The sequence below is a fragment of the Stegostoma tigrinum genome, chromosome 29 (genome assembly GCF_030684315.1).
Source record: "Stegostoma tigrinum isolate sSteTig4 chromosome 29, sSteTig4.hap1, whole genome shotgun sequence".
In the NCBI taxonomy this organism is placed as follows: Eukaryota; Metazoa; Chordata; class Chondrichthyes; order Orectolobiformes; family Stegostomatidae; genus Stegostoma; species Stegostoma tigrinum.
Window position 1 is genome coordinate 30,737,014 of NC_081382.1, and position 22,945 is coordinate 30,759,958.

Genomic DNA, 22,945 nt, shown 5'->3' on the forward strand with positions numbered 1-22,945 from the left:
CATTTATGGAAAGTAATGAATGAATTACTTCCTTTGAAAATGTTTAGTACACCCTATTGTCTCAAGAGGGTTCTGTATTGTGTGAAGTGGGTGAATGGTCATGCAAGTGCCATAGCTTGGTATGGAGGAGGTAAGAGGGTCATGGAATGTGAGCAACTGGCATAAGCTGGCATTGATAGGGCATGAGTAGTGTGTGAGGGTGAAGGTTTGTGACATGTTACGTTTTCCATTGCAACTGGAACAATGTCTCTCAGCCTTTACAGCCTTCCTTAGGATCCAGTAGCCCCTGCCGCTGCCTCCGACCTCTTTCCAGAACTGATTGACCGGTTATTGGGGTGGGCAAGAACATGGAGCTGGCATCATGATTTTATTGAACGGTGGAGTGCACTTACAGGGCCAAGTGTCCTGCTCCTAATTCATACATTTATTTGCTGGAGCCCACACCTGTCATCATCCACAGACAGTGTAAATCATGGCTCTGCAGCCATTTCTGACACCTCTTGAAGTGGGTGGGCAAAATCAAGAATTTTTCTGACTCTTGTTACCAACCTCTGGGATGAAAATCCAGGGCAATATCACTACATATATTTCTATTATATAGGTGCATGAAAGTAACTCTGTTACAGTCTACGTTACAATTGGCCATCCTGTAAGCAAATTAAGTTTATGTATTCTTCTTTTGCAACATTGGAGAGATTGCAGAACCTTTTTAATGAGTGAAACTGCTTTGCCCATGATGCCAAGATCATTATATATATTACTAAATAGGAATTAGGAAATGATTGGAGGATTATTTAATCAAGTAGACAAACAGAAAGAAAGAGAGAGGAGAGAGTGCAGAGAAAGGAGAGAGGAGAGAGAAAGAAGGAGAGGAGGAGGAGAGGGGAAAGAGGAGCGAAAAAGGAAGAAAGGAAGAGAAAGAGAGCGATATAGAGAGCAAGACAATACAACTATGAAAGGGTACTTTTTGGTGGGGAATGTCTGAATGAAACACAAACTAAAAATAATGTTTTTTTTGTCATTTGTTTCACCAAATTCTAATCTTTCAAATTTGAATGATTTTAATCCTTTCCTTTATTTTCTTTCTCTCATTCTATAGAAATAAATCGGCAACTGCTTAAAAAATATATAAATTCAGATATACATCCCTCCTATTCTATACCCCAATTTGTGCATCTACTGATCTGTGGGATCACTACAGATTATTTTCACATGAACGTTTATAAATATAGATTTTGGACCCCAAACAAATACCATCTTTTTAACTCTTTATGGATGAATATACTCAATTCCCCATGAATGTTTTGCTGAAACAGGAAAAATGTTCAAATGCTTAGAAATAGAAAATATTTTAACCTCAGTGCTTACCTTAGCCTTCCCAGTGCTTTGCAGAATGTGCACTAATGCACAAGCCATCTCCTCCTTGCTTTTGACACTCAACACAGGCTCCAACACCGAGCACAACAGCATATAGTTATTTGTAATGTACTCGGCAAATTCTTTATAAAGCTCCATTGGAAGAATGCTCATGCTCTGGTAGCGAGCTTTGATTCTAATCATCGGCCCCACTGATTTGCCCTTGCTTGGATTGGGCATGCTCACAGGATACCATTTCTCCAGAAATTGTCGCCCTGTCACAGTTGCTATTGGGATGTTCACCAGACCCACATAGTTATTCTTATCTTTCTTCTTCTTTTTATCAGTCTCTTTATACAAGTGCACTGTAATGCTTCTTACTGCAGGCAGGTTGCTGAACTCAAAGTGCTCTCCCCAGAAAACATTGTCCGTTTTCAGCTTGCAGGTAGTCCGTGCATACAGCGTATCATCAAGGCAGAGTTCGCAGAAGTACTTTTTCTTGGCTGGCAGATCCTTGGCTTCGATAATCCATAGCTTGAGCAGGTTCTCTACGCGTCTGCTGTTGTCCTAAGACACAAGTAAGGAACAATAACAATTACTTTGAACCGTTGATAAGGTGCTCTTCATTCTTTTCATTACAGTTAAAAGCTTTCACGATTAGGATTCCTCTTAGCACCATCATAATTTTGGAGATGTACCAACTACTATATTACCATACCCAGCAGTAATAATCTCTAACACATCAAAATAAATCCCACTTTTATTAACAATTTACTTCTGACATTAGTCTTAATTAAGAACGAAAATGCATCATGCGGATTTTCCATTTCTTGATTAAGCATCTGGTTAACTGGCATTAACTTGACACGGCTGGATGAAGTGGTTAATCTAGTCCTGACAGAAAATAAAAAGGTGTCTTTATACTGTAATTTGTGTATAGATATCATGCCTGCATTTCTGTCAATCCTCCATACTGCTGAGAGGACAGGTGAGCAAGCAGCAGCCAGCAGTTGACCATTTGCTATATTTTGTTAAGGAGGTACTACCTACCTGGAATCAACCTATCCTTGGAGAAATGCAATTAAAATCAGAAATTCAAGAATCAACTTACATTTCCCAGTGCAGTGTTTACCGCAACACCTTCAGAGGCAGTCCATTACCTTATGATATTATTTTTAAATGAACCTAACTGTCTCACAAATGTGGGCTGCCAACTGTACAATTATTGCTCATCCCTAAAATGAACAGCTTGCTAAGCCACCTCAAAAGGCATTAAATGCCAAAAAATGTAGACCAAGTAAAGTGGTTGGATTTGGATTTATTTACCAGATATATTCTAATTATTACCACAAATTACCAGATATATTCTAATTATTTCGCAACTTGTTACAGTAGGATTAAAATATCATATCTGGGTTCCTGATCTAGTGCCATACTATCCTATTGTATTCTTCAGGCTACACTCAAATAAAAAGTTAAATAGCAATTTTGTTCTATTAATTTTAGTTGATAATCATGTCAACAAACTGAACTATACTTGAGACTATGCACCAAATATAAATGGAGGAATGGAGGCAGCAACTCAGATAAATTAAAAGAAATCCAGATTTTGTTTAAGATCAATAGCCTAGCAAATAAATATTGATGATATAAATAGATAAATGTTTATTATTGGATAATATTTTGATATTGACTATTTCAACAAAAATAGTTAACCTTTTTAATGGTTATGCCTGTGTGTTCAAGAGGGAAACAGAAATACTATATCATTGTTCCACACTTATCTGCTAATACTAGAATCACAGAATCAATAATTTCTAGAGTATCATCTCCAGGTAGTGCTTATATCTATTTAGATATATTCTTCTTAAACACTTACTCTGTGAAGGCTTTATTTTGACATTCTTTGGGTTTCAGGACAGTAGCTGTACCAGCCCTCGAGCATCAGTGAAATTCAAACACTGATTGCATATAGATTTAATTAGTTGGAGGGCAGCTTATCAAAAAAAAGGCAAACTGGTTCTTATATTCTGCTAGTGCAGCCCCTATGTGATGCTCACACAATACATTCAAAATGGACATTTACTTTCAAGTAAAATGGAGTTGAGGGGTCAACTGACTTTTCTTGCTTCCTTGCTAATACACGAGGAACAACAAGACCCCAAGATAACCTTTGCATCTGGTCAAATCATCAAAATTCAAATGATCTTTCTGGATACATTTCTGATTAAAATATAATTTTCCTGTAGTTTAATGGTTGCCCTTTTCCAAGTTATAAATAAAAAAAAATCACAAAACTGCTTGCAGACTTAGGCTTGAGTTGAAGTCCAGAGAACGGGTGTGAAAAGACTTTATTCCATCATGAGGCTGTGAATGGGCTAAACTCAGATCCCATTGTTTGAAAATGGTCCCATTAGAAACCAAAGCAAGCAATAAACCACACAGGATCTAGCTTCCTAAAACTCCAGACTCTATTTTTCAGTGGACCATAAGGATGACAGACTTGCACAGTTTTCAAGTGATCACCCCAGGGGAAAAAAGGGTGCAACCAAAGAACTTTCAAGCACTAAATGCATGCTACTTTTTAAAAAAAAGATCAGAGTCTTTTCTCGGAGGGACAGTGGGTGCAATTTTGTATATTTTTGGGTGTTGAATTAATAATCTTTCTTTTCAAACTGAACCAGAAACCGGTCATTTGACTACTTTTCCCAGCTAAAGCACTCAGACATTAAACACCTTTTTCCAAAAGAAAACATTGTCTTTGTTCACTTGAATGGTGAAAAAGGAAAATGATCCCAGTCATCTTTCTTCTATTAGCAATACTCCTAACTGCTCTCTGGGCAATTAGGGATGGGCAATAAATGCTGCCTTGCCAGCGATGCCTCACCTCATGAATGAATAAAAATAAGTAACACATGGAAGAAGATTTAAGGAGCTATGTTACCAGTTTCAGTTTTATTAGAAAGTGTGCACCCAAAATCCCTACTAACATGAAGTTAACTTACATGAACATGTATATATTGGAATACTGTGAAACTGCTAACGACAACTCTAAAATTTGCTGACACTCAACAGTGTTTCCCTACTTTTGGAATACACTCAGAATTACTCCTTATATTTAACTATTGAAAATTCATGGCATTTACTCATTAAATGTAATTTTTAAAAGAATTGTTTATTACCCTTTACACTGTCAAATCAACTCTTGCTTTTAATATTTCACCAGAGTGTGAACAAATTCAGCTCAGAATTATATTTTAGGAAAATACATTTCTCTCCAATGAACTCCAGGTACTGCTTACTAGCCCATTGATACTGTGTCACCACAATCATACTGGCAGTCAAATTTCACATGACAAATAGCTACTTCAATGAGGTACCAGAAGACTATTGCCGCATACATAAAACCCTACAGTCTGAAATTCAAAATCTGCAGAACTCTCATTTGTTGAAGTGCACTCTTGCTATTATTTTGCAATTTCCAAATTAAGATAATAGTCCAAAATGTCTATTTCTGTTCTCATTTGTTACAACTTTATGACCTTAAGTCAATACTTGGCCACTTGTGAAGCATGACAAAGGTTGGATCTCTGGAACAGTGGTTAGAATACGTAATGCAGTGCTAAAGATGTACAGGAATGTTCTGCGATGACAACTAAATCGATTTCCGATTTGAGAGGTCAGAGATCACTCAGGGCTTGGGCTGCCACCGTATGATCAAGAAATGGCTTCAGCAGGAACATAATATTGTGGTTGCACCCATAACAAATAGTCCACAGCAGTTCAAGGCAGCAGCTCACTACAACTTTCTCAAGGGCAGTTAGAGATGAGCCAGCAGCAAAGCCCATATCCTAATAATGAATTTAAAAAACACACAATTGATAATGTCATGATGTGCACACCATGTTATTGAGAGTGCAACTACGAACAAAGTCTATCCACAACATTTACCAAACACATTAAACTGGAGCCATTCAAAAATTTTAAGAGAATGTTAGAAAGGAAATGTTAAGCCATTTAAAATTACTTTCTAGCGCAGCAAAAAGTTCAAGCTTTGGTGATAACTTCATACAGGTTCACAGGCTATTTCATCACTCGTTCTGTTTGCTTACAAGGAAGCAAGAAATTCTCACTTTTGGAAAAAAAGCCCTGGGGGTCGGACATACTGGTCCAATTACTTTGTACAATTTAACATGCTGAGCATCTGATTATGCTCATACCCAAATACTTTCACATTTTACTTCAGTCCATGTTTGCTCTGCATGATGCAGCCTTAGGAATATATTCAAATTATGAAGCTGTTCTTTGGCAGCAGGCCTGTGTTTATACAGAATCTGCTTTACACAGCTTACACGGAGAAATCATAGGGGATTTCAAACAAATAGTCAGCCAACTCCTGCTTTTTGATTTCCACTATGGGGGTTCTGTGAACCTCGACTTCAGAAATATCGATAAAAATTTGCAGTGGGCAACCTAAATCACTGAGTGAACTGCCACTTCAAAACTGCAACTAAAGTTTGTTTCAAGCAACGTAGTAAGGCCATTATGGCCTCGCATTCTGTTGTGTCTGCAGTGCAGTAAATGCTGACATGGCTGAATTATCCAAATGACAGAAATATTTTACTATACATATTCTAACATTGACCAACTGCTCCATACAAACTTATGAAATTGGAGTAGGAGTGTGCCACTGGGGCCCTCAAGCTTACCCTGCTTTCCAGAATAATCATAGCTGATTGAATTTTTAAAATTTATTCACAAGATATGGGTATCACTCACCAGCCAGCATTTATTACTCATCTCTGGTTGCTCTTGAACCGCTCGAGTCTGTATTGTGGCAGCTCCACCGAACAATTAGAAAGGGAATTCCAAGGTTTTAACCCAGTGACACCAGAAGAATAGTGATATATTTCTATGTCAGGATGATATGAAGCTTGGAGGCAAAAATCGCAGGTTTCATGTATCTGCTGCCCTTGTCCTTCGGAACAGTAATGGCCATAGGTTTCTTAAATCCAATAGCATTTAAGGACCATGCTTTTTAAGAAACTTTATTGAATCTCTGCAGTACAACTTGTAAATAGTACATATTGCTGCTACTGAGCATTGGTGGTGAAGGGACAGAATGCTTGCGGATATGGTGCCAGTTGAGTGGGATGCCTTGTCCTGGATGGTGTCAAGCTTCTTGAGTGTTGTTAGAGCTACATTCAGTCAGCTAAGTTGTTTTCACCGAGAATCACAGAACTCTACAGCGTGGAAATAGACCCTTCAGTCCAACTTGTCCATGCTAACCAGATATCCCAAATTAATCTAGTCCCACTTGCTGATATTTGCCCATATCCAACCAGATGCCTTTTAAATGTTGCAACTGCCTCCACCGCTTCCTCTGGTGGCTCATTCCATACACTCACCACCTCTGCGTGAAAAAATTGCCCTGTAGGTCCCTTTTATATATTTTCCTGCTTACCTTAAACCTATGCCCTCTAGTTTGGGACTCACTCACCCCAGGAAAACGTAAGGGCTATTCCTCCCATCTATGCCCCTCAAGGTTTTAAATCAAGGTCACCCCTTAGTCTCTGACACTCCAGGGAAAATAACCCAGCCTATTCAGCCTCTCCTATAGTTCAAGCCTTACAACCTCGGCAGCCCTGCACCCTTACAAGTTTAATAACATCCTTCCTACAGCAGGGAGCCCCTATCCATTCCCTTCATGATTTTGTAAACCTCTACAAAGTCACCCCTCAGCCTCCAACGCTCCAGGGAAAATAGCTCCAGCCTACCATGCCTCTCCCTTTCACTCAGACCCTCCAACACTGGCAACATCCTTGTCAATCTTTTCTGAACCCTATCAAGTTTCACAACATCCTTCCTGTTGCAGGGAGACCAGAATTGCATGCAGTATTCCAAAAGTGGCCTAACCAATGTCCTGTACAGCTGCAACCTGACCTCCCAACTCCTATACTCAATGCACTGCCCAATAAAAGCAAGTGTATCAGATGTCCTCTTCACTACTGTCAATCTGTGACTCCACCTTCACAGAATTATGAACCTGCACCCCAAGGTCTCTGTGTTAATTAATACTCCCCAGGATCTTACCATTAAATGTTTAAGTCCTGCCTTGATATCCTTGCCAAAATGCAAGAACCTCACTTTTGTCTAAATTAAACTCCATCTGCCACTCCTCAGCCCATCTGATCAAGGTCTCCTTGTATCCAAAATAACCTGCTTCATACAATTTTGTTGTCATCTGCTTATTTTATAAAACTAAAACAATTTTGAAATCCAAGGCCACACAGAAATGAAATGCAGATTACTGTTCGATGCAGGCTGATGTAATCTTCCCAACTAATGACCTGTTGTGATTGATGGTTTGCAGGGCTGATTATGCATTTGTTTGAACTTAATCAATTTAACAGATTAGACAATTCACTGCTTTTTCCCTGACATGAAGTTGTTTGGAACTACGTCGAAGCAAAAACATCAACATAACTCAACAAAAAGGAAAACCCATAAACGTCCTCGTTTGCTTTTGTGTGAAATTTCCAAGGTGTGCAGATTTTTATTTTTTATTACTTACATTACTTTCTTACCCGGCAGTCAGGTTCTAATTTGACTCTGGAGAGTACTGAAACCATCAGGAGTGAAACCGTGCAGGATTTTCCTATCTGGCATGGGAAAAACAGTTTGGGACTGTTAGCAAGTGCTGAACTGATCCCTCAGGTGAAACAGTCACTCACTGTGATTTCCAAGGAAGCAGACTTTTAACTGGCCTGGACTGTTTGCCATTCTGTCTCTCAAAAGATTAAGGGCCAATAAGTGGCCTTCTAGCTTAACTGAAGCTGCAAAGGCTAAGTAAGTAATTCAGAGGGCACTTCAAGTTACGGACTCCCTCACTCCAGCTTTTCCAAATTTAAATTTAAAAATGGTTTCTGTAGTCAAGCCACATCAGCCTGTGGTTGCTTACATGGACAGAGAACCTCTCCTGACAGGAGACTGTCACCATACACCCAACCTGGCCTCGCCACCTGCAAGAACCTTGAGGCTATGAGCATAGTGAACTGGATTGGATACCTGATGCATTCAGGTGGGTAGCCCTGCCACCAATGACACCCTCCTCCCACCCACCATCACCCCCAATCTCCTTAAAAATAGCCTACAGGCAAAAAGGAGGAACCAGCACATCATGGCTATTTTTTAGTTCTCACCTACCTGTGATTCCAACCTCAGCAAGGACTGAAAATGTTACTCCACATTGCACACCACCTGTGTCTTTGCATTAGTTCACTAGTATTACTTTCTAAGTACTGAACATGATATGAAATTTAATATGCAGACATGTGAAATGATGCATCTGAGCAGAGGGAGAAGCAATCTGATCTAATGTCCGAGATCTAAGCAGTGTCTTGGGAGCTTCATGTGCATAAAAGGTGTAAGGACGTGCTGAGAGAATAATTACCAAAGCATACAAGATCTCAGGGTTCAAAAATAGAGATTTTGAGTACAGAAGCAGAAAAAACTATTCCAAACTTTTACAAAACTTGAGGCTGTTAGCAACAATTTTAAACTTAGCATGGCGTTAAAACCCAGTTATGTATTTAACAAGGGATATTATTTACAAGGATTTGTACAGAAAGCCTAAAAGCATAGCTAAGGGTATATTGAGGACTCCTGTGGTGCAGCTGTAATCTCCCTACCTCTGAGGCAGGAAACCCAGGTTCAAGTCCCACCTGCTCCAGAATTATCACACATCTCTGAACAGGCTGATTAGAAAATATCTATGATAGGTGGGTGGTGGGAGGTGGGGGTCTTGTGGTAGCATCCCTACCTCTGAGCCAGGAGACCCAGGTTTGAATCCCACCTGCTCTACAGATGCATCATATTATCTCTAAATAGGCTGATTAAAATACTTAAGAGCATAGCTGTAGACGTTTTGTTGATTCAATGACATTCAACAATTATATTCTGCATGGAATCTCAACAGTGCAATTCATCAAGAATTGTATCATAGACAGCAAAGGACTTACACATACAACTGCATATGTGGATTTCAGAAGCTGCATCAATTGCAGGGGAATAATGATGGTTAACATTGACAGTTTCGTAGTCACTAACTAATGCCGAATTCTGGCCGATACAAAATGTTAGTCACCAGGTATGAAAATATGTAAGAACGCGTATAGTTTCTCTGAGCTGTTAGTCACTCTACACACATCTGAACTAAAGTGGAAGGTCCAATAAGGAGTTTTTTTAAAAAAAAGTTTGGCGCTGTGTTTTGCTCATAGAAGCAACAACTTTATTATTATGGCAATATTCACATGTATGTGAAGTAATATGGTCACAGCGAACAGGCAAATAGAATGCACCATATCATTGTTCAAGAGGGCAAATAAACTGAGTCACTGACTATATAAAACTGTTTCTGTAGCTTTGGTGGAAATCCACTAACCAGTTTTAAATGAGACAGTTTATGGAAGTCGAAAACACTGCTCTTTGTAAAGCTCAGTTAAAAGAAAAATTGTGATTTGATACTCAAAACTGAGTGCAATAAAAACTGAAAGTTCTGGAGAAACACAGCCATTTTGACAGCATCTGTGGAAAGAGAAACAGTTTACATTGCAAGTCCAAAACAACTCTTCTTTTGTACTGAAGAAAGTTAGAAAAATTATGGATTTTATATAAATGTAGATGAGCATAAAACCCATCAATTCTAACTTTCTCTTCAGTTTCAAAGAAGAGTCATAATGAACTTTAAACATTAATTCTGTTTCTCTCCATAGATGTTGTCAGACCTGATGAGTTTCTCTAGCACCTTGTATTTTTATTTCCAGCTTCTAGCATCTGGACCACTTTGTTTTCATTTACAAAACAGGCAAAAACATCTTTGAGCCTTGTAGTAAGTTTTTTTTTTACCTTGTTTGGCTGTACTGCACGGCGTAGATTTTCCATCCACTTATCCCTTTCTGCTACTGACCGACATGAAAAGCACTTGCTGCCTGTTGAAGTTGTTACCTGCATTAATGATAAATTAATTTGTCAGCATTATTTTATTCAATTTGTCTTCTACATAACCTATCTGTAAGCTCCTATTATGAAATATTAAACAGTTTTCATCTAATGAGAAAAACATTTGCAATCAGCTGCCCATGTCTTTTTATCACAGAAATCACAAGAAATTCAAGTTCATTCAGTAACTAAGTTAATGGGTCTCATCTGGGAGTGACAGAGATAACTGAAGAGATGAGATTTGGTTATAAAATTACTTCGCTAGCAAATAGCATTTCTTCCTACTCCTAAGAAAGTCTTGTTCTGATAAGATGCATGCTCATGTTGGGCATGGACAAGATCAGGTTTAGTTGAGATGTTGGAAATTAAAATTTATTTATAGATGAATAATTGCATCTTGCACAAAAGTTGTAATCCTTGGAAAATATTTAACAACTTCACAAGAAACTGCCCAGGTTGACAGTTTGAGGTAACAAGGTATAGAGCTGAATGAACACAGCAGGCCAAGCAGCATCAGAACAGCAGGAAAGCTGACATTTCAGAAAATAAGTGTCTAGACCCGAAACGTCAGCTTTCCTGCTCCTCTGATGCTGCTTGGCCTGCTGTGCTCATCCAGCTCTACACTTTGTTATCTCAGAATCTCCAGCATCTGCAGTTCCCACTATCTCTGAAACAGGTTGAGAGTGTAGCATTTTGCTCAATAGACAGCAACTGTCACTTTGGTTACATGGATACATTTCAACACTAAGGGTTTCATTTCACAATAACGACAAAAGCATTAATGTGATTTCAAAGATGGTAGGAATTTTTATTTGAAAGTAAATCCTTTAATATGTCATGCTGCAATTAAATAGTGTGTCTTGCTGATCAGTGGCTCAGCCATCATATTAAATTAAAAACATTTACATTTTTGAAAAACATAGAACTTGTATGTCAATGAACTGCAGTTTCATGAAATTACTGCTAAATGTTATTTAAAAATTGAGGTGGTATAGTCTTCAATGCTTTGACAAGTTAGAATTACAATAAATAATGCAACATGAATCAGTTTAACATTATATTTTAATTTAGCAACTTCACACAGAACATGTTCAAAATAATGAAGGTTACATACTTTGCATCCAAACTGCCACATGATCAAAGCAGGAATGGCACCAAGGCAAAGTCTATTCTTGTCATAATCTAAATTGTGGGAATGTGTAGCTGCTACAAACCATTGTTTAAGGATTTGGATAGCTTTTCAGTTATGCCAAGGCCTGGAGACTTTTGTTTTTTTTGAAGAACACTCATACTGAAGATCTGGTTAAAGCGTTTACTCCTAGATTACAATTAACCCACTCCCATAATGGGAAGTAATAGCATGGTTGACCTGGAATGCTTATTAATGCATACAGAATGTTATAATGTATTAACATAGTCAACTGAGCATTAAAATAGTCTGATAGACATTATCTGGACTGAACAACAGTGTCCAAGCAAGAAATTAAGATCTGCCCCCAGTCTACTTCAGAGATAATGGGAACTGCAGATGCTGGAGATTCCAAGACAATAAAATGTGAGGCTGGATGAACACAGCAGGCCAAGCAGCATCCCAGGAGCACAAAAGCCGACGTTTCGGGCCTAGACCCTTCATCCTCTGATGAAGGGTCTAGGCCCGAAACGTCGGCTTTTGTGCTCCTGGGATGCTGCTTGGCCTGCTGTGTTCATCCAGCCTCACATTTTATTGTCCCAGTCTACTTCACATGTTTTTCTCAATTAATGAGGGAGCTTAAAAGCAGATTGCCCTAGGAGGATTGAATATTAGCAAGTATTAGCGAACTTCATTCTTTATATTGTATACATATACAATTCTTCACTCAATTCTTACTTTGAGAAGATCCGATTATCTTACGAACTTACTGCAATATTGTATGATTAGCAATAGCCCAGGAGACACTGACAATTACCAATTTGAATGAGCATCATTTTTAAATACGCTGTGGCTCATTTCTTTGAGTTGCCTGTCAGGGTTCAAAGGATGCTCGTAGCTTACTGCAGGGGAGGCCCAAGCTTGCAAATAAGATTTGGGCCTCTTGACTTTATTTTACATTTATTCATGGAATGTGGTATACTATTGCTAAGGCCACAAGTTAATACTCCTCCCTGATTGCCCTTGAGAGAACGGTGAGTCACCTTCTTGAATACAAATGAGCGGCTTGGTAAAGCAGTTCTTGGTAAACCAAGTTGATGAGAGTCTGAAATCACAAATACACCAGGCTGGGCAAGGAAAGCAGATTTCCTTTGTAAAGAACAACAGTGAACCAGTTGCACTTTCATAACATGGTCACCAGCACTGTGATGAGCTTTATAATTCTAGAAGTGTTTAACGAAGTGAAATTAAGAATGTCTTAAGTGATATGTGGTTGTCTTTAGAAAGCTGGTACGGTGACAATTATGAACACCAGATTATGAAGTCAGTAGTTGGGGCTCATGAGTTTTTGACTTTGCTCTGTGCACTCAAGGTATTTTAGCTTGTGGAAGACTCTAGAACTGTTTGATAACAGGCAATTACGCTCTTCTTTTACTCACCTGCACCACAGTTTTTGAAGACTCGTGCCAAGGGATCCAGTATAGGTCAGGTAAAAGTAATGCAAATATTCATATTCAGAAGACTGACCACGAGACAGCATCCATCCCTACTCTGCCAGAGGAGGGTGCAGCTGATGCAGTGCCCATGCTTTAAGGCAAACTCAGCATTCTGACCCAATTCCCTGTGAAATCAGACTAAAATTCAGTGGAATGTCACCAATGTATGAATGGACGAGATCCAGGCTTGTTCCAAACAGGTGCTGTTTCACCTTTACCATCTATCTCATAAAAGGACCTCAGAAACTTCAGCTGATTGATACGGACATCAGTTGACTGCACCATCATTGGAAGGTCCAAACTGCCTTCACCCAGTGCCAGCTGGTAAGTCAGTCCAAACAGGCTTAGAAACTGTTGAGGTGCAGGAAGAGCATAAAGAAGGAAGATGAAGTCTCCTAATGACTGGTTTATAACAATGAGAGACAGGTGAAGCAACTCAGCCATTCTAACAACCTCAAGTGTTGGCAGCAGATGATGATCAAGCTGGATATCAAATGATGGAAAAGAAAACTGGCCCAACCAGAAAACGGCATGCTGACTTGGGACGGTGCCTGATATTAATTACTGTCAAAATTGAGCAAGGTATGATTTGGCTGAAACAGGGAAGTAAGTTCACCCAGCATGAGATCCTTGGACATCAGACATCTAGAGGTCTTTACAATGGATTTTATCTCAAATGATCCCAGTAGTGACAGGACTCTCAGACATTTTGAAGTTCATGCTGGCCATTCCCACCCATGATCAAAAGGCCTCAACAATAGCCAGAGGATTATTACAAGACTGGTTTGTCCGTTTCAATGTTCTGTGTCGGTACAACTTTGAGAGCAAGATTCTTCAGAGACTTTGCAAAGCCTACTGCATGGCCAAGAACAGCATCGGCTCCAATCATCCAGAGGGTAATGTGTTGTGCAAATGATTCAACACTGCTCTGCGGGACATCTGTGCGCACTGCCCCCTAACAGTAAACAAAATGAGTAACTTCCAGAGCTAATTTATGCTTATATTTGCATCCCACCCTCATCTATAGTCTATTCTCTACACTTCCCTTTGGCTCAGGCCTTCCGGTGGACCATTGCCCTGGGCTCACCACACCTGATGCAGATGACGAGCGGATAGCCAAGCACTGAATGACGCTTCCAGACAGCATTCAAGAGAACTAAGACAGAAGAGTGGAGATGAAAATAATTGAATAATTGCAAGGCTTCCAATCTGTGCAAAGATACAAAATTGAAGCTGTAATATTAAGGGTTGGAATAAGATACAATAACATGTGGGAACCTGAACAGCACAGAACAATTAAGCAGCCAGACACAGATGGCCACACCCATTTTGTTGAACTGGCAGCTTGAGAGCAGAAAACTGTACACAGAATGGAATTGCCTGAGGCTAGAAGTCAGGTGGATGATGTGGGGTGGATAGAACTCACTCATTGCATAATCTGAGCGTCAGAGCAAGCCAGAGGACGTACGTGAGTTGTATTCACAAAGGAGAAAGATACTGTAAACTGGGGATTTCAGTTGGGATGGTGATGTTCTACAGCATGTTAAAATTAATAAAGAGGAGGTATCATATATTTTAGTGAGCATAAAGGTGCAAAAGTATGTACAGGATGATGAAATAAACCGGACTGCTATGGGAGGCAAGAGAGGAGTTGCTGCAGTGTTGATGGATTTATTTAATACTTTTGCTGGCCACAGTAGAATTGACAGACGACTGGAGGATAGCTAATGTGGCTCCTTCGTTCTGGCTACAGTCTGATATTGTCCAGCTGGTAAAGTGGACTGAGCAATGGCAGACAGAATTAAATCCTGATTGATGTATGGTGATGCATTTTGAGAACTCCAACAAGGGAGGGATACACATAATGAATGGTAGGTTCCTTGGGAGTACTGAGGAACTTTGGACAGTTAATCCACAAATCCCTGAAGGTATCAGCACAGGTGGACAGGGTGGTGAAGAGGGCTTATGGACTGCATGGCTTCATTGGCCAACAAATATCATGCAGAACATAGGAGCAAGGAAGACTTGTTACAACTTTATAAAACACTGGTGAGGCCACTGATGGAACACTGTGTACAGTTCTGGTCGTCACACTATTGGAAGGACATGACTGCACTGGAGAGGTTGCAGAGGAGATTCACTAGGATGTTGCCTGCAATAAAAAGTCTCAGTTGTGAGGAAAAACTGGACAGGCTGGGTTTGTTTTACTTGGAGCAGAAAAAGCTGAGGGGGAGATCTAATTGAGGTATACAAATTATGAGAAGCACAGCCAGGGTAGACCGTGAGAGATTCTTTTTCCTATAGCAGATGTGTCTAAGACCAGACAGCATAAGTTAATAAAGTGTGGAGGTGGATGAACACAGCAGGCCAAGCAGCATCTCAGGAGCACAAAAGCTGACGTTTCGGGCCTAGACCCTTCATCAGAGAGGGGGATGGGGTGAGGAACTGGAATAAATAGGGAGAGAGGGGGAGGCGGACCAAAGATGGAGAGAAAACAAGATAGGTAGGGAGGAGAGTATAGGTGGGGAGGTAGGGAGGGGATAGGTCAGTCCAGGGAAGACGGACAGGTCAAGGAGGCGGGATGAGGTGGTAGGTAGGAAATGGAGGTGCTGCTTGAGGTGGGAGGAAGGGATGGGTGAGAGGAAGAAGCAGTTAGGGAAGCAGAGACAGGCTGGGCTGGTTTTGGGATGCAGTGGGGGGAGGGGTCAAGCTGGGCTGGTTTTGGGACGCGGTGGGGGAAGGGGAGATTTTGAAGCTGGTGAAGTCCACATTGATACCATTGGGCTGCAGGGTTCCCAAGCGGAATATGAGTTGCTGTTCCTGCAACCTTCGGGTGGCATCATTGTGGCACTGCAGGAGGCCCATGATGGACATGTCGTCTGAGGAATGGGAGGGGGGAGTTAAAATGGTTCGTGACCGGGAGGTGCAGTTGTTTGTTGCGAACCGAGTGGAGGTGTTCTGCAAAGCGGACTCCAAGCCTCCACTTGGTTTCCCCAATGTAGAGGAAGCCACACTGGGTACAATGAATGCAATAAACCACATTGGCAGATGTGCAGGTGAATGTCTGCTTGATATGGAAAATCACCTCGGGGCCTGGAATAGGGGTGAGGGAGGAGGTGTGGGGGCAAGTGTAGCACTTCCTGCGGTTGCAGGGGAAGGTGCCGGGTGTGGTGGGGTTGGAGGGCAGTGTGGAACAAACAAGGGAGTCACGGAGAGAGTGGTCTCTCCGGAAAGCAGACGAGGGTGGGGATGGAAAAATGGCTTGAGTGGTGGGATCGGATTGTAGATGGCGGAAGTGTTGGAGGATGATGCGTTGTGTCCAGAGGTTGGTGGGGTGGTGTGTGAGAACGAGGGGGATCCTCTGGGGGCGGTTGTGGCGGGGGCGGGGTGTGAGGGATGTGTTGCGGGAAATGCGGTCAAGGGCGTTCTCGACCCCTGCGGGGGGGGGGAAGTTGCGGTCCTGGAAGAACGTGGACATCTGGGATGTGCGGGAGTGGAATGCCTCATCCTGGGAACAGATGCGGCGGAGGAATTGGGAATAGGGGATGGAATTTTTGCAGAAGGGTGGGTGGGAGGAGGTGTATTCTAGGTAGCTGTGGGAGTCAGTCCCCTCCCTACCTCCTCACCTATACTCTCCTCTCTACCTATCTTCTTTTCTCTCCATCTTCAGTCCGCCTCCCCCTCTCTCCCTATTTATTCCAGTTCCCTCTCCCCATCCCCCTCTCTGATGAAGGGTCTAGGCCCGAAACTTTTGTGCTCCTGAGATGCTGCTTGGCCTGCTGTGTTCATCCAGCTCCAGACTTTGTTATCTTGGATTCTACAGCATCTGCAGTTCCCATTATCACAGCATAAGTTAATGGTGGGGAGTAAGTAGTTTGGAGGAGATCTGAGAAAAAAAATGTCACCCTTAGAAAATAAAACTGCTTGAGAGGGTCGTGGAGGCAGGTATCCTCGTAACATGCCAGGGCACAGTAGACTATAGGCCAAGTATAGGCAAATGGGACTAGTGCAGTTTGTTGTTTGCTAGTTGACATATACATAGTGGACCAAAGAGTCTGTTTCTATGCAATATGACTCTACTCTAGGACAGCTTCAGTGGAGTCAGACAGATGGGGGTTTGCGAAGTGACTTGTGAGTGTCCTGAATCCAAGGGGGACACTGGTGTGAGGAAATCTACCCCCACCCTGGAAAACACACAGGCATACCCTGCCCAGAGGCAGAAACTAAAGCAACAGGTGCTAATGATGGTAGGCTTCCAGGAAAGCTGACTGGCCTAGACCCCGACATGAGTGATATGCCTTAGAAACTGGATCTCATGACAATTAGGATGAGAGGCTAAGAAAGTTGTTTCGAGCAAATACTGAATATCAGCTCAACCCTTATCATTTGCCGTGATCACATTCTAGCTGCTATGGCACATGCAGTTGCAAGGACAGCATTACTCAAGCAGGGAACAGTGTAAAGGAACCTCCAGGTGGTGCTGGTGAGGGAGGTCACTGAACAGGACCACTGGAGCAGTTAAACCAGCAGCTCTGGCAACAAATGTCAACAGTAAGGGAATGCTCCCAGCTGGGGCAGTCAAACAGATCCTCTTGAAAGGAAACAGTGTCTTTGGGGAGGGCAATCTGCTAGGGAAAAGGGTCAGAGAAACAAAGGGTTTACACAACCAGATGTTCAAATCTTAATTTTAATTCATGTTTGTAATGCCCTATTGCCAATGGAATAAGGAATCTCTGCTTCATGATATTTGGGCTTTCCACATGTTTAGGTTTCATGTTACATAGGGATTAAACCAGAAACTAATAAGAATCAGAGTATCATGCCTGAAGGGAGGATAAATGTTTCGGAAACACTATTTCAATTAAGAGTAGGAGGGCAACAAACTTCAATAATTCACGATGGGAATTTTTTGAATTAAAAATTTGTACATTAATTCATTTTGCAAAACCTAGAAAATGGTGTAACTAAGGAAGTGCTTCAGATTTAGTGCAAATTGTGTGTCTGACCTTGTAAGCAAAAGGACCCATAAATTTAAAAAACCTTATACTTATGTTAAATCCACTTGTGATTCTGTGGTCAGTATTTTATTTGTATAGAAGTGTAGGAGAGAAAATGACTCTTTGACTATGCAAGTAAGCAGCTGGACCAGGTCTGAGGAAAACTGTAATATGCTTAAGATGTATTAAATATTTACATGGATTGATACATCACTAGAATTATAGGCTACATTCAAGTGAAGAGTTTTAAAATTTAATATAGCATGCAAGAGAAATGAAACCACTAAACATACATATTCAATATAATTTATTATTGAAATTATCTTAATGTGTCGATAGAAGCTCTTGAAAAGAGTTGTACCTTCTTTCTACCAACTGTCTATGAACACACCCAAAAGATTACTACATTTTCCACATGTATAAAACTATAAAAACACATCCATGGATAAAAATGAAAAGAATTCCACAGGTTTGTTTGTCCTTTCAAAATGAGAAAGTGTATGCAGTAGAGTACCGGTACCCTAATTATATGATGGCTGACTTTCTAGTAGTCACACTGTTAGGCAAGGGATCCAGACTGCTGGTAGGACTGTTTTATTCATTCCTGATCATTAGTCCACTACTGGGAAAAACTTCAGATGTTATCAAATCATTCAATTATATGTAGGCATTAAAAATATTTTAGCATTGCCCCATGACAGCTCTAGAGGGCTGGGATTGATGCCAGCTATGAAAAACTCCCTGGCACTCCCAGGAAAACAGAAAACAGAAAACCTCTCCAAGTAAAATGATAGGGATATCAGTGGAGAATTGTATCATGGTATTAATGAGAAATAAGGTTAAGGAAAAGAAGTATTTTACTGAGACAATCTCTTTTATTAACATTTCAGTGGGAGAAAATTTTCTGCAACAATCACTTCCTAAAATGTTCAGCCTAACCAGTAGAATGGGACTGTTTTTTTGGCCATTATTCTTGAATTGAATCAAACATTAACTGTCAACTCCTGTTTTTATTTCTTCTGCCTGCTGTGAGCTCATCTTGCTCACGAGACACAGCTCCTGTGACTCTATTCCTGCTAAGCTGTTGATCGCCCCCATTCCTTTTCTGGCTTCCAACAAACAGACACTTTCAATAGTTGACTGTTCCGAGGTGCTGTCCTCCTTCAAATCTACTGAAATCAATCACCATCCCTGCCTCAAAAAAAAACATGAGAGCCCCCTCCATTCCTGGACATTATCACCCAACTTCAAATCATCCTTTCCTGCCTTTGCACGTCACCTCTGTAGGTCTGTTTCCATGCTATACAATTCTATGACTGTGCCTATCCTCTCTAGAACTCGATGCCTGTATTACTCCAAGCAGGTGTCTTCCACACCACAGTACCAGGCAGCTCTTACCAAAGTCAAAAATGGCATCTAATGTGATTCTTACAAAGGTAAGCTATCCCTCGTCTTGTTGACCACACCCTTTTCCAACAACTCTCCCCCAAATAGAACCGCACTTCCCTTGTTCCATTCTTAAACTATCCACATCACTCCCTTACTAGTACCTCTGATGTCTCCTTTTCCCTCTCTTTTTATTCATCTATACAATGCCTGATGACATTATCCAAACACAGCAAATTTCCAATGTTCAAAGGCCAACTTAAAATCAACTTTTCAATCCATTCTTCTAATGTTTCCAATGTGGCCCAGAAACCAATTCTTTTCAGTTTCACTCTAAAACACTTTGATTTCTCTTAAATATTGTAAGTTCTGAGTTTTGCTATTTGGTTCAACAATCCATTTGATAAGGTAAGTTACTGCTGTGCAAATCAGAAAAATTACCTAATGACTGGTTGGTGAAAACTTTGGTGCTTCTCTGCTTACCTCAAAACAATAATCCTGTCCCAGGATACTACTGTGAACAGATTTAATCACAACCTCTTCCTCCATACTGAGATCCAATGCCTCCACAGCACTACTAGGACTGAGCAAAGACTCGTGAGAACGTGATTCTTTCAGCCTCGGCATTAGACGTGATCTGAAAGAAAGCACAAAGCAAGGAAGGGTCAAAAAGCATAGTCTCTCTTTAGAATCTTTCTTCTGATGCAAATACATAGGTGCACAGGTTAAATCAACAGAACAGTTGCTGCACACGGTTCATTTCATATGAACGCACATAACTTCACTTATCACTACATTTAGAGATATTCTTGGTTGTACAATTGGGTGGCAATGTCCTTTAGAACTAGACAGTCAAGACAGGTCACATGTTCAGACCCCTGGATCAAAGCAATGAACATCAGCAAGACGATTACCAGGTGCTGAGCTAACCAACAGACAACCTCAATATCAGGTTAGGCCAGGCAGCATCAGAGGAGCAGGAAAGCTGGCGTTTCGGGTCGGGACCCTTCTTCAGAAATGGAGGAGAGGAAGGGAGCTCTGAAGTGACTGGTAGGGCACAGTGATAGCAGGTGGTGGGGATTGGTCAGTGAAGTGGGAGGAGCGGATAGGTGGCAGACAAGATGGATAGTCTCTCAGTCTTCCCTCCCACCCATCCGCACCTCCCACTTCACGGACCAATCCCCCAGCACTACTTACCGGCTATCACTGCCCTCCCCCTTTCTATTCATTTCAAAGCTCCCTTTCCCTCCCCCATTTCTGAAGAAGGGTCACGACCCAAAACAGCAGTTTTCCTACTCCTCTGATGCTGCCTGACCTGCTGTGTTCCTCTAGCTCCACACTGTTATCTCAGACTCCAGCATCAGCAGTTCTTACTAACTCTCAATATCATTTTGGTGGGTTAAGAGAAGTAGGTCAGCTTTGCTCCTGGCCATGGTGATCACTGCTGCGACCAGATGTTGAGCAAGGACAAGAGAGGACCAAAGTTCAGATGAAGTCATTTCCCACAATCAAAACAACTTGGACAATGATTGGACAAACTTCCAGTGAAGTATCCAACAATATTTCAAAACTGAATACAGCGACTCATTAGAGGGCATCTTATTAAATTCAAGAGAAATGCAAGATAAAGGAAATTAATGGGATTCAAACAGAGATTCCATTCTTGGGCATTTGTACATTACATTATTTCTGTCTAATTTTTCAACAGAAAACTAGTTATAATTGAAAATAAGAGAATACAAGAAATGACTGATGGTCATGAGGTAGCATGGTACTCAATCCTCATCGGATAACTCACCCCACAATGCATATTGTACTCATCAAAAGTTGTTACTAGAATATATCTAATCCTTGCAGGCTAAATGCAGTGATTCCAGCAGAAAGCTGTGCCCAAATTGACCAAGGGCAAAGAATCATTGCTACCTTATTGTGGCCTGATGTCTGGTCCATTTTTTCTTTGATGTAGCCACATAGTTTTGCCGAATATGTCATTGCATTCTATATGGATACTTGTGGCATTTTATAGAAGTAACATTCCTTTCATATAACACTTTTTTTTGAAATTCTGGACAACCTAGTCGATATTTTGAAGTCTGATCTACACAAAGTAGCACACATGTAACCATGCCTCCCAAACTATTTTCCAATGGGACCCTATTTTAACACATGATAATTAGCACAACCAACCAACATAACATGTTACATCATGGCTTGTGTAATCATGATATTACTATTATTATAGTTTGTGTATTAAGATCCTTAAAAAGCATCTTCCAAACCCATGATCACTTCCATCCAGATGGACAAAGGGCAGCTGACACATGGGACCATTTGCAAGTTCCCTCCAAATCACTCATCATCCTGAGTTGGAAATATATCATTATTCCTTTACTATTGCTGGGTCAAAATCCTGGAATTCCCTCCTTAAGTGCATTGTGGGTCAATTGACAGCACATAAACATCAGCAGTTCAAGAAGGTAGCTCACCACCACCTTCTCAAAAGCAATAAAATGCCAGCCAGCCAGTGATGCCCATGAAAATCTGTGCTTTCAAAGTACTTTGTTAAAATGTAGTCATGTAGGTTTCAGGCAAGCTCTGCCATATTCCTTGAGAAGATTCAGTGAAAGGTCTCTTCTCCCCCACTAGCCCCTGTCTCTCTCCATCATCCAGATGCACACATTTACCCCATTTCTCAGATCTCCTTCTCTGCAAATAAATACTAGCACCCCTCCCCCCTCCATATCTTCCCCTCTCTCACACTCACTCAGTCTCTCTTGCAAAACTCCCTCCTATTCACCCAGATATGTTCACCAGCCCCTGTCCCCTCCCCTTTCCTCTAAAACTAATGTTTCACTTGCCGGTCTCTGCCTGTATAGCCAGTACACAAATATCCCAGTTCTATTCAAACTTATGGCTAAAAGTTGTTTCTAATGTTCAAAAGGTACTTCAAGCTCACTGTCTCTTTGTTACACAGTGACATTCATTCATTAGCTGGAGGGCAGTCACGTCAAGACATAGGCTGAGCAGTCACCTCTCCCCAGCTGCCATTGCTGCCTCAGAGAAGGGACTGATTACAACTCCAGATGAGACATCTGTGACATCTGTGACATCACCAGGGTTCATGGCTCGTGGTTTGGGAACCCTTGGCGGTAGAGGTAAAGTCAATGGTTCTGATCACATTTGCTAGTTGAGATGTGTTAAAGATCATTACTTTAGTGACAGTATGATTGGTATAATTTTGTTATCAGCAAAAAAAATCAGTCTGCATCAATATTAGACTGTTCTTCAACAAAAGTCCAACTGTTAAACAGAGATAAGTGCAGCAGTCTCTGCTGTAGAATACTGGAAAAGAAAAATAATCATCTTGTTCAGCTTTCGATACTCAATATTTAATATTTTGTACTTTAACTTAACTGCCACAGCTAATTAAGGTTGAAAAATCTGTTAAGACTCTGCATTAAGCTCATTTCAGAATGTGAAAAGTCTGCACTGTACAGTTTTAACAGACATGTTTAACGAAGATTATTCCTTTTTTAGGCAGTTCCACTTATCACCTGTCACAAAAACCTACTACATCCTGC

The 22,945-nt window shown here is 40.9% G+C and overlaps 1 protein-coding gene across 13 annotated transcripts in view; it reads right to left on the reverse strand.

The window, feature by feature from the left end:
• The window catches only part of LOC125465223 (disabled homolog 2-interacting protein-like), a 669,026-nt gene that overhangs the window by 96,465 nt on the left and 549,616 nt on the right, over nucleotides 1-22,945 (reverse strand). For all 13 annotated transcript variants that reach the window (XM_048558459.2, XM_048558457.2, XM_048558458.2 and 10 more), the window contains 3 exons: nucleotides 19,848-20,001; nucleotides 10,264-10,362; nucleotides 1,369-1,923 (listed from right to left, as the gene is read on the reverse strand). In XM_048558459.2, the coding sequence (XP_048414416.1) occupies nucleotides 1,369-1,923; nucleotides 10,264-10,362; nucleotides 19,848-20,001 (808 nt within the window). The remainder of the gene's footprint in view (nucleotides 1-1,368; nucleotides 1,924-10,263; nucleotides 10,363-19,847; nucleotides 20,002-22,945) is intronic.